The 18,467-nt window shown below is 30.9% G+C and overlaps 1 protein-coding gene and 1 long non-coding RNA gene across 2 annotated transcripts; both read right to left on the bottom strand.

The window, feature by feature from the left end:
- Positions 1-4,056: 4,056 nt before the first annotated feature.
- Positions 4,057-9,034, bottom strand: LOC124428435. The gene is made up of 3 exons (XR_006943164.1): positions 8,569-9,034; positions 8,377-8,483; positions 4,057-4,927 (listed from the first exon to the last, which is right to left on the bottom strand). It is a non-coding gene; the product is annotated as an uncharacterized LOC124428435 (long non-coding RNA).
- A 6,324-nt stretch (positions 9,035-15,358) lies between these two features.
- LOC124428353 lies at positions 15,359-16,693 on the bottom strand. Its single transcript, XM_046972297.1, has 3 exons — positions 16,606-16,693; positions 15,966-16,336; positions 15,359-15,889 (listed from the first exon to the last, which is right to left on the bottom strand). The coding sequence occupies exons 1-3, from the start codon at positions 16,691-16,693 to the stop codon at positions 15,359-15,361; spliced, it is 990 nt and encodes a 329-aa protein (XP_046828253.1).
- Between the last annotated feature and the right edge of the window lie 1,774 nt (positions 16,694-18,467).

The raw sequence follows: 18,467 nt of genomic DNA, 5'->3' as shown, positions 1-18,467 counted from the left end.
AACGTAAACATAAGAAGCCAAATTCGCAGAATGATTTTTTACCATTTACGATCGTAATTGAATGTTAGTTCCTGTCAGTATCCTATGATACAGTCACAATTCTTATAATTGCTGTTACAAAGCAGTTTAGTTATTGAAATTTAAGAAACCCCTACAAAATGCGAAATACAAAAATGTTAAATGAAAGCGATGGTAACGAATCCAGTGGTAGTGACGTGTTTCAGCCAATCACAAAGCGTGTAAGGCGTATGATTATAAATGAGAGTAGTGAAGAGGAAGGTACGACACAACCTCATGGTTGGACATAAATCCAACAATCATGAATTTGACAGGAAATAAAAGACATACTAATAGTTTGGAAGTATTCTGAATATCATGGAATAAAAGCGTCTGTTTTAAATAATTTAAGCGAGAGTTCAAAAATATTAGAACTATTTTTTATTACATTTGATAACAAGTTTTGGGAAATACTGGTTACGGAAACAAATCGCTTCGCACATCAGAATTCACGACGGGCATAAAAGACGGCATATGGACGACACTTGGTATCCTATTACCTTAGACGAAATAAAGGCCTATTATGCACTGTGTATTTTGATGGGTCAAATGAAAAAATCAAATATTCAACTATATTGGACTAGAAGAGTTGTAGTAGAAACACCAATATTTCGACAAACGATGCCTTTTAAGAGATTTCGGCAAATTTCGAGATTTTTATATTTCTCTGATAATGAAACTGTTGATAGTAATGATCGACTTTGCAAGATAAAAACTATGATCAACTTTGGAATGAAAAATTTAAAGAAATTTACACATACAATGAATATGTCAGTATAGACGAATCTATAATGAAATATAAAGGGCGTTTAGAGTACAAACAATTTAATCCGTCGAAAAGAGCTCGACTTGGATAAAAATTTACAAACTGTGCGAGGCATGTATCGGTTTCTGTCATGGATTCAAAATATATACCGGCCAGAACTAAATTGATCGAAATGATAGTGCGTCGGAGAATGTTATGATAGAACTGTCAAAATCTATAATAAACAAGGGATATACTTTATTTTTGGACAACTGGTACTTTTCACCTAACCTCTTTTTAAAATTACACCAGAAAAAGACAAACGTTATTGGGACATTACGCAAGAATAGGAAAAATATGCCAAACGCCATTCAAAAGCATATTTTGAAGAAAGAAGGTGTATGGAGAAGTTGCAATAATTTGATAGCTCTGAGATGGAAGGACGAGCACGACATGTATATGATAGCAACGAAACACGAAACTGTAGAAATGATTGAGCAATCAAACAAAGAATTACAGAAAATAATAAAGCCTAAATATATCCTGGAATATAACAAGGGTATGACAGTTGATCATCAAGATCAGATGTTAGCCTGTTTCCTAATCATGAGAAAAGTCATCAAAGGATACCGAAAACTTTTCTTTTACATGTCAGATATGGCTCTGTTTAACACCTATATTATGCATAAAACAATTCACAGTTGAAAAAGAGAGACTTATGTAGATTACCGCATAAATATAGCAGAGGCAATTTTACAAATTGTCAAATTACCGGACTACAAAATGCGTAGGAAATCTACATCAGTTGAAACACCTCTTCGACTCCAAGCTCAATATTGGACTCACTTCCCAAAAAATATCAATCTGATGCTTCGGAATAAGCATCCGACAAGAACGTGTAAAGTTTGTTATAAACATAAAATACGAAGTGAAACGAAGTGGGAATGCACGAAATGTAAAGTAGCTTTACATCTACCAGAATGTTTTAGGGAGTATCATACCATGGAGGATTTTTAGATTTTTAGAATTTCTATTGAAGTATTGTTTATTCATGCAATATATTTTTGAAACTATTATCTATTACAATTTATAATAAATTCATAATATCTATAAAAGTAAAAGGATTAGAGTTTACTTCTTCAACAGTATGGCTACTGATAAAGTTCATTTACGTTACTGTATTTTGCACGAATTCCAACAAGAAATAAATGCTACAGAAGCATGTAGAAATTTATTGAAAGTGTTTAGTGAAGGTACAATTCCTGATAAAACATGCAGAAGATGGTTCCAAAATTTTGAAATAGGTGATTTCGACCTTTCTGATAAGCCACGCTCTGGGCGATCATCTTTGATCGACGACGATACTGTCAAGATCATGTTAGAGCAAAATCCTTTTTTGATAACATATGAGATTGCAGAAAGGCTTGATTCAACTCAATAAACCATTTCGAATCATATTCGGAAACTAGGATTGGTGTGGAAATATTCGAGATGGGTGTCATATGAATTAAGTGAGAAGAATTTGAAGGATCGAGTCATCATATGCACATCTCTGCTTGTACGGAATAAAATCGAACCCTTCTTGGACCGGATAATAACTGGAGATGAAAAGTGGATTACCTACGAAAACATCGTAAGGAAAAGAGCATATTGTGAACCCGGAAAACCTGCCCCCTCCACCATTAAACCGAAGTTAAGCCTGAGTAAGAGAATGTTGTGTATATGGTGGGATATTCGAGGATCAATACATTTTGAGCTGTTGAAACCGAACGAAAAGCTAAATTCAGAGAGGTACTGTCACCAATTGGATAACTTAAAAACAGTACTCCAAGAAAAGAGGCCGTCGATGTTCAATAGGAAGGACATTATACTGCTTGATGATAATGCCAGATCATATACTGCTTTGAGGACTTGTCAGAAACTCGCAGAGCTTCAGGGAAATTCTATCGCATCCACCATACTCCCCGAACTAGTACCTTCCGATTATCACTTATTTCTATCCTTACGAGGAGGAAGAAGAAATCAGACACTGGTTCAATGTTTCGTCTCTAGGGATAAGGCATTTTTTTAAAAATAGGATATACAAATTGTCATCATGCTGGCAAAAAATCATAAATAATAATGGCAATTATATTATTCAATAAAGTTTATTCAAGGTGTAAAAAATTTATTATTTTATTTTATTTTATTTTAAAAACAGAACTTTCCGATAGATCTAATATTAAGTTCTGTATTTTTTTCATATTATAATTTATAAAACAAGGTGTATCCTTGGTTTATCCGGACAAATATCGCAGCAATAGGTAGTTTTGTGTCTTCCACTTTGTTTGTTTCGATAAGAACAAACCTTACAATTCTTTTCTGTATCTGTGAAGCTCATATTCTATGGAGCTTTTCATTTAGCCGTATAATCGGAGATCGATGTTGAAGCTCGATCTTGCGGTTGTCAAAAATCTCTTCATAAATGGTCTACTAAAATTTTTATAAATTGTAAGTGTTTAAGTGACTGTTCGTTCTTTTGCTGTTTGACTTGTTTATGAAGAATATAGAAATTAATTAAACAGATTTCTAATCCCTAAAAAATTAGCTTGCGCTATCATTTCAGTAATTTCTGCATAAAGCAGTATATCGAGGCATAGTGATCGGCACGATCAACACCACGCCATGAATTTTGTATAATTTATGATTGCTTTAGGTTTTCTAACAACAGTCTGAACACCATGACGAAGAGTTCTTTGTACTGTATTTATCTCTGCATTATGCCAATTTATCAATATTTGACAATCCTCTTATACTTCCACGTCAGGACTAAATTATTATTTCTACAATAAGCTATCATTAGTTTTTTTTTTGGAAATTTTGGTTTTTTTATTGCTAGCAACTCTTTTCTATTTGTCAATCTTGTTCCAGTCAAATGACATTTTAATTTACGTAATTCATTAGATAAAATATAAATGATATAATAAGGGTCTGTAAATATATAATGTTCTTGCATACCTGGAATTTTATTCAATAGCATTGTGTACAAATGCAATGGAATTCTAGTTAATAATAGAAGGTCTGATCTTATCAATGTTTGTGTTGTAAGACTATCATGATAAGACATAATTCCACAAATATAACTCGTATTGGAATCTTCTAATGTATAAATTCGAATGCTCCATTTAGTTTGTTTCTTCAGGTTATGCATGATAAATGAAATTTACCCTTTGAATTTTATAATAGCTTCGTCGGCACAAATTTGTTCGCTCTGTGTAAAATGATTCAAAAATCTTGAGTTTATATAATCAACGTAGCCACTTATTAACTGCAAACGTATTGTAAGTTTAGTATCTTGTGCTAAAACTATTTTTACATGTAACATCCAAAAAAGGTAGGTAAATCTATCTCTTATAAAAGTATTGGGATAAAATGGAATGTGGCTTGATGTGTCAGTTGACCAATATTCTTGGATATTGGCCATTGGCATCGTTCCCATATTTATAACAATTGCGATGAACGCTTAAAATTTTTCTTTGATGACATTATGCCATGTTTGCCAAATCGAACGTGACAACAGCGTCCTCCCCTCTAACTTCATTGCAGCATAATTGTTAGTTCCAGTTATTATTTGTGTTACTAGTCCGTCGGAAAAGAACATCTTAAAAAAATCCAAAGGTTCTTTGATATTTGAAGATAGCTGTTTTCCTAGAGGTTTTTCGCCGGGTATGAATTTTATTCTCAGTGATATTACGCTGAATTCATCACAGGGTGTCCATTCTGCATTATTCGAGTCTTGTGAGGAATCACTATCACTTTCCGATTCGTTATCTATTCATCTAATTTTTCTATTTCTTACATCTAATACGATGCCACTATCTCCATCACTGCTTTCACTTTCTCTACTATTAATTTCTTCATGAATAACATTGGTCTCTTTCTTGAACAGTTCAAAATCAAATTCATCTTCACTTGAACTAATTTCACTTTTAAAAGTCATTTTTGTGGGGCTTCAAATCTTAAAATCAATCGATGAAAAATCTTATGATACATTTGCCTTGATCGTCGAAACTGAACTAACATCGGAAACATTATTAGAACCACAGTCCCAGAAGAATTTGAGATTAATTTTATCTTATCTTCATTCTAAAAGTCATAAAAAAGACCATAAAGAACTAAGGAACATATTTACGAACTGATACTGCGCTCCTATTATTTGGAGGTAACGAAATCTATATATAGTATAGATAAAGCATAAATAAAGACTGTTGTTGCCAGTCTAAAGACTAAAGTTGCCACATAAAACGCCGTAGCTACTGAGAGTCGCCTCTCGTGCGCAAAGGGTTAATTTAATGTTGGAAAAGAATGTTTGGGAATTAGTTGAGCAGCTTAAGAAAAAGAATATTATTGGCAGTCGCATAGTTAACAAACAAGTACGGATCAGACAATGCAGTTAGCAAGAAGAAATCCAGACTAGTAGCACGAGATTTTAGTCAGAGATCAAAATTGGATTTTACTAAGACCTTCGCACCTATAGCTCGTCTGAGTTCAGTTCGCCTTGCAGCAGCATTGGCAGCTCATTATAAAATAAACATCTATCAGGTTGATATTACCATCGCTTACTTGAACGGTTCACTGGATAGGGAAGTATATATGGAAGTATCAGAGAACATGCAGAATGTGCTCAAGAAGTAAATAGACACAGAAAAGGCGACTAATAAAGTTAAAAACACCGCAAGAAAGATGCTGAAGCAAATGGAAGGCGGGAATAAGATTTGCAAGCTAAAGAAAGCTGTATATGGATTAAAGCAGACAGTTAGACAGTGGCACATAAAGTTGGATAAAGAATTAAGGAACATGGGCTTGAAGCCATCAAATTTCAACCCATGTGTATACCACCGTGATCAAAGGAAGAGCTATTGTTAGCTATTGTTCGTGTCGATGATATTTTAATATTATTCATATTATTCATTTTAATGTAACAAAGATTTAACAAATTAAAAATGGTCTTACAAAAGCGTTCATTTCAGTTAAAGATTTAGGAAACATCAAATATTGCTTAGAGGTAGAGTTTACTATCAAAGACCATGAAATCAAGTAGGCCAAAGGATGCATATAAGAGAATAATTAGAGAAATCCATCATGACTGAGATTCCTATTAGAACCAAGTACAGTGTTAATTAAGGAACAACAAAAGGCTAAAGATAAACAATATCCACACTGTGAATTGATAGGTTTAATGTATCCAGCAACTATGTCTAGATATGACATATGTTATACAGTAAGTTACTTAAGTCAATTCAATAACTGACACAAGAAATCGCATTAGGAAGGAGTCTAAAGGATACTTAAGTATATTAAAGGCACCGATCATTATTGCATATCTTATCAATCGGGTAACAATTGTTTGGAAGGTTTTACAGACGCTCATTGGGCAAGATGCATAAACGATCGCCACTGTTATACGGATTATGTTTTTTTCTAGGTGGAGGTCCTATTTCATGGGAATCAAGGAAGCAATGGACAAATGGTTGCTTTATCAAAAATGGAATCAGAATATATGATAATTACAGACGCTGTTAAGCAAGCCTTGTATTTAATCGATACTTTTTCAGAACTGGCATTAGATTTCGAAATCGACGTCACTATTTATGATAATACAAGCGCATTAAAATTATTAAGAAATCCTGTATTCCATGTGAGAACTAAGCACATAGCAATACGCTATCACTACGTGATGGGAAATTCAAATTATAATATTTGTATACCAGCGATATGATTGCCGACGTTTTAATCAAGGCCCCATTAAATGACCTCAAAAAAATCAATTACATTAGCAGTTCAAGTTTAATAAGTTTTTTAAGCGTTCAATTTAAGGAAAAATATTGGATATGTAAATTAAATCTGAACGCGAAAATTTCGGTGCACGTAATATCTGGCTGCGTTTATCTCGTGCAAAGTGACGTGCTGATCTCGTTTCCTCGAAATCTCGGTCTCTCTGTCCACGAATCCCGAAAAAGGCGCATGCGTTTAAGGACCATATTATTCGGTCTGATCATTATAGTTTTGTTACCGTGTTTAATATTCTCATTTAAGTTAGAACCTGTGTATATTGTATGCGTCTATCATTTCTTATATAATAAACCAGTCATTATACGCAATTCTGTTACCAAAAGATTTTTCTAAGACAAAAAAGAATTTGTGTGAAATAAATAATTATGATAAAAAAAGTTAAAAGTGAACACGTTATGGTTGAATTCGATATGGCAAACTTGGCATGATGTGAACAACGAAGAATTTTGGGCATTTGTTGATGTAATAAATATGAACACCATGCTATTGGCAAATTTACAACAGTATTGATCAAGGAATAACGTAAGCAACATTCCTTTTTATTCAAAAATATTCACAAGAGACATATTTAACCAAATTTTTTGGATATTTCATTTTAAAATAGCTGTAAGAAGCTTGCTTAATATTCGCAAAATTGTTTTGAGTTGTTAATTCTCCCTAGCGGCAAAGTCGTTAAGTGCAAAGAGTCAGCAGGTGCGCGCGTCGTGTGTGTGTATGTGTAATACGACTATTTTTTTACTCATTACTATATTTAATGATTAATTTGATATTTCGAATAATGAAATTTTCTTGTATGTATATATGTAATTAAAAATTTAACGACGTTTAATCGACCATTTAACATTCGTGGATTCATCAAGTGCGAAATATATAATGCACAATTACTAACGCAATCGCTAGAAAAGGAAAACTTAAAATTAAAATCGAACTAATTTTTATCCATAAATCACCTGGCACATGCTTAAATAAAAACGCAGAAAGTACGAGAAGATAAACAGGAATCAATATATTAATTGTTGAAAATCTTAAATTAATAATGAATTAATTTAGTATAGACCACACTAGTCTATCTAATTTTTAGCACATGTACGATAATTTTCAAAACTTTCTTTTTTAGCAATAACCACTCTATTTTTTTCTTTTAAAATCAATAATTCTGTTGATAGCTCTTTCTTTTTTAGCAAAATTGATTGAATATATATTTTTCCAAAAATAATTTAAGAACTTCGGATAACTCCTTTCACTAAAAGTAGCTGTTCTTATAAAAGAATAAAATCAATTCCTACAATCTAATCGTCGCGTTTGTCTTCTCATTCATTTTTTAATATATCAATATCAATATATCGAAGTATACTGCGATTAAATAGAATAAATACGAAACAATGAATGCAATGTAAACCACCTAACATGCTTTTTTTGATGATATCAGGTAAATGAATACCAGATGTCACTATTAATATTACAACCAAATACGAACAAAAGAAATATTACTTAACTGCACTATTAATTAAATGATTTAAACTGATGAAACAAAAAAACACCAAATTAAAAAGAATAGATATATATAATAAAAAAGCAATGAAAATACACAATTAAAAATGTACTACTCATGAATAAACTTAGAAAAAAAATTATTAATAGTGATGTATCTCAATAATTTATCGAAAAGCCTATCGACGATCTTGCGTTTTCGGCATGATGAGTACTATAAGTATACTTAAATTCTTTCACTCACTACTTACGAAGTTTCATGATGGTTTCAAAAAACTCGTCCACATTGTATATCCAAAATAAGAGAGATTAAAGTTGTAGTGATTAAAGATCAACTTAATTTGAATGCAATGATGATCTGAAAAAGAATTTAAAAAAAATATTTATAAAACTTATTGTAACAAAATTGATTGTATAATTATATTAACTATAAATTTACTTACCAATATTTTTGTATAGAAATATTTTGTATAGAAGTTCTTGATCACCTTCTATGATGCACTGACTTTAATACGCGATATAATCATTTATTAATTAAGAAACGGACAATGAATTAATTGTCGAATATCTATTGTTTATTTTATATAGAAGTATAGTATATATGACTATAAAAAATATATATAAATAAAACTTTAAAACAACTTATGACTGTGACTGCTTTGTGTGCAGTCTATTCAAGTATACGTTTCTAAAAATTAATTGAAATCGCAAAACGCACATAAACTTGAATTAACGGAGAAAACTCACGATTCTTCTTTTTTTTTTATCGAAACAAAGATAAATTTATATATGGCTACACAAACGACTGCAATGATGATCTAAAATAAAACAAAAACAATATTATCAATATCATCATTATAATAAATATAAAAATAAAAAAATCTTTAAAAGTATATAGCCAGAAAATTAAAAGTAATAAGAAATAAATACAAACATTTCCAAATAAAAAAATTTTAAAACCAACCGATTATTATCCATAGAATATTAATAATGTTTATAGCATATACGTTAAGTATAAAATGTATGTATTTATACATATAGTCTATGTAACTATAAAAAAATATAAATAAAAAAGTATAAATAAAATAAAACAAATATTCTTTTATAGAAAAAATATATCAACAAACATTGTGACAGCTTTGGACACTATTCAAATACACATACTCCTAAAAATTAATTGAAATTGCAAAATATAAATACATTTAAATGAAAACATTAAGTTTGCCTCACGATTCTTTTTTTATTTTATTAAAACAAAGATAAATTTCATGACTGCACAAACGACGACACTGAATATCTAAAATAAAATAAAATAGAGTTAATTTTGGGAATAATTAAGAAAATGATATTAATTACCTGTATAACAGACTAACCGAGTGTTGTCCATAGCAGAAATCATATTACTTTAAAACGGAGGTCACCTTTCATGATTATGTCTATTCTGCATAGAGGCATGAAAACAAATTTCCTGCAATATGCCAACTAAAATAGAACAGTAGAAAGTTGGTTTATACTTAACATATGTGTTTACATTTTTTATCGGAATTTACTTGAGTTTTTAACAAACTAACGTAATGTATTTCAATAACATGCGAGGAACAGTAAAAAGTAAAATATGATATTCATAGTACTGTATGTTAATCTTCGTCGATTCATAAAATTGTATAACTTATAAAATAAAACAGCTTTATTAATATAAAACAAGATTTCTCACCAAAATTACTTTAAACATTAACACATTGCAGACCGGTAGCTTTATTGCTAATTTTATCCAATTGCCAACTATATTTTTGGTGAATGAATACAAAAAACTTTTACATAAATATAGCTTTAAAATTAAATACCCATTGCATTTTTAAGTTATTTATTACATATTCTTACAAGCAAATATATTGCTGAAGTATGATACTTTGTAAAACACTGTGTAATATGAAATGGAACTAAACAAAGCTGGTAAATGTAATTTTCTTACTGTTACTTTTACATACTTTTTCTTTTATTTTTTTTTTTTTCATCCTCCTCACTTCTTTCACTTTCAGTATCATTGTCACAATGGTCAATATCTTCACTTTCACTTGAAATATATAAAAAATTGTCAGATAACATATCCAGAATTTTATCATGTTCTTCATCGTTCTCCATGATTATTACACGCTATAAAATACCCAATTGATATACAAATCAAGTTATTTTTATGACTAAGAATAAGAGACTAATCAGTTTTAATTTCATATGGAAATATTTTTTCCGTTATACTATGTCTCTCTAAATACCAAAAACACAAATACGAGAATTCTTGTGATCCGTCCGCAATGTATTAATATAATAAGGTTACTTAATAATTTGTTCAATAGCATTAGCTTTTACAGAATATCCATTCTTTTGTCTTTCAAATCCTATTGTTTTCTTCTGTCTAATTTATACAAATTACATCAATATTTCGCGCATTCGCTTATTTACACATCTGTACAACGCCCTTGGCTATAATAATCCCGGACGAAAAACAAAATCGTTCTAAATAAAGAGCATTTTGATTTTAAAAATTCTACATACATAGATAAAGTAGCTACGTATTTACATGTGTATGATATACATCATAATTATATGTATGTTATGTGTTTATATAATGAATGTTTGGTTATGTCATATGATGAATATATGTACCTATATATATATTATTATATGAAAGTCGAATTTAATATAATATATCGTGATGATTAATAAAAAATAAATTACATATTACAGTAAACATTCTTAAAACCCGCAAAAAGCATAAACATTGTAAAAATAAGGGTAAAAAATTTAAGAAAAATTATGATGCAAGTCTCGCGGCATAATTTGAAAAATCTTTCATAGTTGACTTGCATATACTATACCGTACAAATCACACATTTGGTTATTTGATTAGTACATTAGACGAAATTGTAACTCAGAAATAATATGTAATTACCTATACTTACAAGGACAATAAAGCTTTTTTTTGTCAAATCTGTCGGTAGACGCGAATCCAAAATGACTTTGACAAGAGCGACAATGGAACAGAAACTTTGTAATAGCATCATTAAATACTTGAAAAATTCCTGTAATAAATATCTTATTCGGATCTCTTCGACTTTAAATATATTAAATATATTGAATATATCGAACATATCTCACTAAATAATCTGCATTGGCAAATTGATGACTCGTATGTGGAAGCTTTGTATCTTTCCTTTTTTCATTATCCTATATCGTAGAATATTCCCCACTACACCATTTTACTCCTACCAATAATTTTACTCAGCCTGTCTGGTGAATTCATAGATCACAATTCTATATATGTACGACTGTTCCTAAATAAAATACCTAGTACCATACACGAAAGGACAACTGAGATATTAAATAATTAATTGTATTAAATAATAATTTTGAATAAGTAATTGTCTCCCTCTTTTTCTCTCTCTGAAAAAATTATTAACACAATTGTACTGTACTTTGTAAATATAATTTATACTTAAATATTAACTTATTTTTAATGGAATTTACTTAAACATAATAAAATAAATAAACATAATAATAAAAAAGAAAAAGTAACAATTTCAAAATCTTTAAAATCACTAAATTTAATTCACACTACTCATAGTATCACGCAGTATATGTATTCTCAATAATTTGCATTATTCTCGCTATCTCGAATCTTCAACTATCCTCAAACTATTCTTTTAAAAATATAAACACTTTTGACATTAATTTGCCTTCTTTTCATCGTCTTTTTTTCATACGTGCCTTAATACTGTTTTTCTTGGACGCGTAGTAGAACAAAGAATTAATAACCTTATAGAATGTTTCTATTTCTTTATTTCTTATGGACATCTATCTCTAATCAGAAATCATAGGATTATAGATGAAAGTTATTTTATCATTTATAATATATAATTATTTATTTTATACATTATTAAAATTAAAAATTTTGAGTACAAATTTTATTAGTAGTATATCATCTATATCTATTGCTATGGCTTGTGTGAACAAGCTCCATGTACTCGTCTGAGATCAACCAAAGTCAGTGATGAATTATTATAATCAAATAAGAATATGGAACTAGCCAACATATAAAACCGGTTTTATAGAAAATTCATCATTGAATTAAAAACAAAAAGAATTTATAAGAAAAAAAGAGAAATCTGGATAGAATGATGAAAGATGGAAAAATTATTTAGAATATTCTTGAAAAAGCTCTTGAAGAAATTGTTTTTTTCCCTTACCTATTCAACTTTTCTGACCTTGCTATAAAGGTCAAAGTACTGGTCTTCAAATCTGATATCTTTCAACAATCTTTTATAGAAAGTTAAAAATTGTTGTGAAAACAGCAATGTCAGTTACAAAATAACAAGTATATCATTTATTTTCAAATGAAATTTATGATAAAACAAGAGAAATAATGAGTTTATTTATTTTTTGTACAATGCAACATATTAATGCTTGTATCTACTTTGATACATCAACTGTTTCATTCGTACTGTGTATTTCTTATTGAACTAAAAAAAAAAAAAACCAAGAGAATCTTATCTAGGATCTTATAAAAATAAAACTATCTAACTAAATTTTGAAAATAATGAAATTATTTTTTAATTCCATTAATAGAAAACTAGGTGTTCCAATTTTAAAAAGTTAATGTTGCATTAAGTAATTTTGTTGTAACTATTACTTCAGAACATAAAATTAATTAAAAATAAATTCACTAAGTTATACCAAATTTTTTTAGCTTTATAGATTGTTTCAAAATATTCCCTGTATACATCATTCTAGTTCTTTCAATGATCACATTTCCATTCTTAAAATCTATCATTTGTTATTCCAAGATACTAAAACGCAAAATGCAAAAATCATTTTCTATTTTAATAATAGATTTACATAAAAATACATACCTGTTAATAAATTTATAATAATATCATACGATGCATTTCAGTTAAAATAAAAAAGATCAGTGATAGAATTATTGCATATTAGAAAATGTAGAAGATATAGAATTATAATTAACATTAATGCCTTTTCCCCTATTGCTTATAATCATTATATTATTTGATCAGTATTTTTTGAATCGATGGCATATTTTGTTAAAATAATCAACAGAAAAATTTTACGTAAAACACTGTATCAAAATTAATGATAAAAATAAAATTTTGCTATATATGTTGTGCATGCATTGTAGATCACTTATTTTAATATCTGTATTGTACCAATAGTGGACATAACAAATCTGTAAGCATAATTATTTCTCAAGTTGTAATAAAATGGATTTATAAAAAATTAATTATTATTATTATTAGTAATTAATTTATATCTTACGTTAATCATATATTATATCAATAATTTTATTATACTCTAAGAGATATAAATACATAATGTTATGTTTTCAATATTGATAATGCGATCATTCAAGGTAGTTTAAGAATTTTAATTTTTTTCATTAACATTTTTAGTTAGTTCTCAGTATCTCAGTTAACATTTTTTGAGTTAGTATTTCATTTCGAATAAATTCCAGGAGACTTCGAAATACTGTATATATATATATATATATATATAATGAGATAAACTTTTCGTTGCATATTGCTATACAAATGGTTTCTTTTTTGTCTATCTTTTCATTCTTTTATTTTTTCCCTCTTTCTTTCTTTCTTTCTTCACTCATTTTCTTCTTTATTCTTACACATTTATTTTTTTATTTTGTAATTACAATATGAACTACAATTTAATTGCAAATCACGAAATAAAAACATCACTTTTCTTAGTTTCTTGATTAATAGTTACGGATGTTTGGCATGACAAGATTATTCTTTTCTTATTTTTATGTAAATTTTATTACAATTACAGAACACGATAACAATAATAATTACAATAGAAAAGATCTTGATAACTAATATTTCTTCTTTATATGATTCGTGACTGCCGTCGAAATGACACTCCATGTTGGGGATATTTCGTGGACAACCCACTATGGAAAAAGAAACTTTGCACATCAATAATTATGATATATTTATTTTACTTTGTCAAATACACAGTAATTTTATCAGACTATCACTTTCAGCAGCTATGGTCTCAAGAAGAATCAAAGAAAGAAAAAATGATTTCTTTTTTGTTCCTGGAGTCTTTTGTCGTCCCCTTTATTTTCGGCTTTATTGTTGTCTTTCTCTTTGTTTGGTTGGCTTCTCGCGTGTGCTTTTGATAATACGCTGAGGCGTTTTAGTTATGTATCTTGTCAGAGGAGGTGTAACAGTTACAACGAGATCGCCATGAACATTCCCCCAAAGTAGTTTTCGGCGAAAAGTTTAAAATTGACTTTACATGTGTAAGTTCAATTAGGTTTATTTGTAATGGAACCCCAGTGATGTGGTTGGGTTTGTTGATCTAGTGAGGAGTCCGATTGATCATCATCAATCTAGCTGATGTATGCAGGTTTCAATTTGTCTATTGAAATGATTTTCTCTTCTCCGTTAATGTTCATTTTGAATACCCAGTCTGTAATCTTATATGGTGCTTCTAGTGGAGCTTTCGCTTAGTAATCAGCGAGTCCAGAAGTAAACAGCGCAGGAATATATGGAAAAAGTGAGTGGTTTGTGGTCTACTTTGATGACAAATTGACGGCAATTTAGCAAGAGATCAAAAAATTTAACTGATGCAAAAATAGCAAGGAGTTCATGATCGTATGTGCTGTATTTCTGTTCTGTCTGGATCAGTTTTCTGGAGAGATTTCTATGGATTTCCAGGTATCATCTTCCAATTGTTCTAGTTTAGCTCCAATGACAGATGTGGATGCATCGGTTGTGAGAGCCATTAGTTCGTTTGAAGATGGAAAAACGAGCAATGTGATTGTTGCGAATGTGTTTTTGCATATTTCAAATACCTCATTGGCTTCAGGTCTCAATGCAATCTTGGTTTTATATTTTTTATTGCTTCTTTAAGGTAACTATTGAGAGGAAGCATGATTTGAGTTGCCTAAGGTATACAAATGTCATAGGAGTTGATCATGCCAAGAAATCTACGGAGTGCAGCAATAATTTCAGGTTTTTGATATCTTTTAATGGCATCAACTCGTTCGCACATTGGAATGTAATTATGTTTATTAATTGTGTAATCCAGGAAGTTTATCTCCTTTGGGTTGAACAGACGTTTTTTGAGATTGATAATAAGGTTGTTGTCTTTTAATTCGAGTGTTTCAGGTGTTGGTCTTCGTCGTCCGAGAATACCAGAATGTCATCTACGTAGACGAACACGAAGTCCAGGTATCTGAAGAGTGCATCCATCAATCATTGGTATGATTGGGTGGTGTTTTTTTACACCAAAGGGCATACTTAGGTACTCGTAATAACTCCATGGAGTTATAACGGCAGTTTTTTCAATGTCCTCCACGTGAATAAGTATTTTTAGGTATGCTTTTACGCCGTCGATTTTGTTGCTGTAACGTCTTTTATTATGTAGAAGTAGAAAGAGATCTTGGATGAGCGCATGGCTGTATATGTCTGGATCAGTGGCATTATTGAGTTTACGGTAGTCACTGCACATTCTCCAGCTGTTGTCTTTCTCTCGTGCCATATGAATAGGACTGGCGTAAATACTGCTGTAGGGTCTGATGATTCCGGAGTCCAGAAGTTTTTTGATTTGAGTTTTTGTCGCCGCTGCCTTTTTACCGGTTAGTTTACGTGCTCGTGCAATGACTGTTGGACCATAGTAATTTTGTGCGCATATGCGCGTGCTTTTGAATTTAAGTATGGCTTGATGATTGGCCTAGTAATCTCGATGAATTGTTTTAAGAATTCAGCATACTTAATAGGCAAATCTGAACTTATAGGCACATCTGAACTGAGATGCCGTAATGCTGTGTTTCCACTACAGTAACTGGATCAATCACTTGTTGGTATTTTAAGTCAATCAGCAGGTTGTAGTGAGTTAAGAGATCAGCTCCGATGATTGCTGCGATGATGAAAGACCAGATGAAATCTCTGTGGAGATTTAAATCAAGTTTGATGATTTTGGCGACGTATGTGTTTATTTGTGATGAATTTGCAGCGTAGAAGGTAAATGGGTCAATACTTCGATTTTTACGGAACTTTTTGGCAAGTAGTATGGATACGATTGACTCAGAGTCAATCAGGAATTTCTGTTCGGTTGTGTTGCCGTAAATGTGTAGTCGGAGCTCTTTTAGTATGGAGTTGCTGTTATTCACTGTTCCTACTGAAAACAGCAACGTTAGTTTTCCTGGTTTGTTGTTGAAACGACTTTGCAAGGAGAGGTGCAGTATTCTGCTTCGTTGTCAAACCTTTGGTGATAATAATAGATGCCAATGCATGTAGGTGTCAGTGATCTTGGTCTGCTACAGTTATGGTGCTTTGGAGATCGTTGGGCCTGCAGTTGTTGGTTTTATTGTTACAGTAATGTAAGCTGTTGCAGATGGTGTTGTTTGTTTTGTTGCAGTCATTTTAATTTATTGATTTCCATCATACACGTAGCAAAAGATTTTTGAATTTCCATGAAGTTTGAGTCAATATCCTGAGGAATCAGTGATTCAGGATAACGTGCAAAGGTTGCCATGAACTGGTTATTTTGTAGATCATAGGGTATCAGCTCGTAAAAACGATCCGCAAGCTCGGTTATAGTATCAAGCGGAAATTGCGGTAATCAGATGCAGTTTGATATGTGCCCGTATTCGTCAAGCCAAAGTTGGTTCAATATAGTATCATCAACGGAAACATTAGCCAATTCACAGGAGCAGAGGTGTTCTATTTGCAAGCGTTGTTTCACGTAAAAATTTTTTTACTTGGTTTTGTCTGGAATCAGAGAGTCGCGAAATTATTGCGTTTTTGAGAGCTTTGTACTTATCTGTAGCAGACTCTGAAATCTGCTCGATCGTGTTGTGATCAAGGGTCTTAATGACTGTCAGGTATTTTACTTTATCATCAACAATTCCTTAAGTAGTGAATTCAAATTCAGCCAAAATGAATCAGAGATCCAATCGAACCAGATCCAGAAAACCAGAGATCCAGTTTTGATGAATGCCATCAATTTAGGTTGACTTATCGAATGATAATTGTCACGCTGTATGTTGTTAAAAGCTAGTAGTTGATTATAATTAGTTAAATTCTGCATATCAGAAGTATGATGGAATGGGTGATACTATCGAAGTGTTTGATGATGTTTTTTGTTCGGTGTTGTTTTGATTCGTTTGTTCAGAATGAGTTCATTTGTCGTCTGCATTCTCTGTGCCACTGATATCATCAGTGTGTTTAATTTGCTGTTGTTGTTGATTCATGAAGATCGGATTAAGATTTTCGCCGAATCCTAATAGATCTGTATACACTGTTAGCTTTTGACATCGTGTTCGATATTTGTGTTTTTTTTTTAGGTATTTTGTTCATGAGGCTGATTGTAATTTTCGAATTTATTATTTATTAATTTTTTTTTTGCAACTCGTATTTATGTTGAGGCAGGATGGCTTACGCCATTACATTTTCCTTTTACTAGGAATTCTTGATGCATAAAGATCATGTTGGGGTCACCAATTGTGGATTTTTCGTAGACAACTTACTATGTAGAAAGAAATAGCACATTAAGCAATATTTGTGATATATTTATTTAACTTTGTCAAGTACAGAGTAGTTTAATCAAACTATCACTTCCAGCAGTTATGGCTGTGGTCTCAAGAAAAATAAAAGAATGAATGAGTGATTTCTTTTTTGTTTCCAGTGTCTTTTCTCGTTTCCTTTGTTTTCGACATCTTTTGTTGTCTCTTACTTTGTTTGGTCGGTTTCCCACGTGTGTGTTTGATGGCGCCGAGGCGTATTAGTTACATGTTTTGTTAGAGGAGGTGTAATAGTCTCAACGATATCACCACACCTTTGTGGCTGCACAACAGCCTCGGTCATACCTCTACAGGCTATACAATGTAATCAAAGTTCAGTTGCAACATGGCCAACCGTTCTGTTGCCAACTTACTTAGTTAATATCTACACAATTCATCGGGCGAGAATACCGTTTTTTTAAGCTGTAATGAAGAAACACATGACACAAATTGTTATAAATATATAATCAGGATAAATATAATCTAAAATATTCCTATAATAAGAAACGTTATACTTACTGATATCTTTTATAATACAGTTCATATTGAAATCTAAGATAAAATGGGTTGTCTGCAGTTTTATATCCAGGTCTCATATAATTTTTCCCTTTACCAGAACATTCACTACTTGCGCCATTTTTAACTCCTCCGTATTGTCCTCTCTACCTCTTTTTGAATAATTATAACAAAAAAATGAAACTATCTTTCATTCTTATTAATTACATATAAATCTGCATTTTCAATGAA

This window comes from Vespa crabro, chromosome 12 (assembly GCF_910589235.1).
Source record: "Vespa crabro chromosome 12, iyVesCrab1.2, whole genome shotgun sequence".
Lineage (NCBI taxonomy): Eukaryota > Metazoa > Arthropoda > Insecta > Hymenoptera > Vespidae > Vespa > Vespa crabro.
The sequence above is the reverse complement of the archived record's forward strand: the minus strand, read 5'-3'. Positions and strand labels throughout refer to the sequence as shown.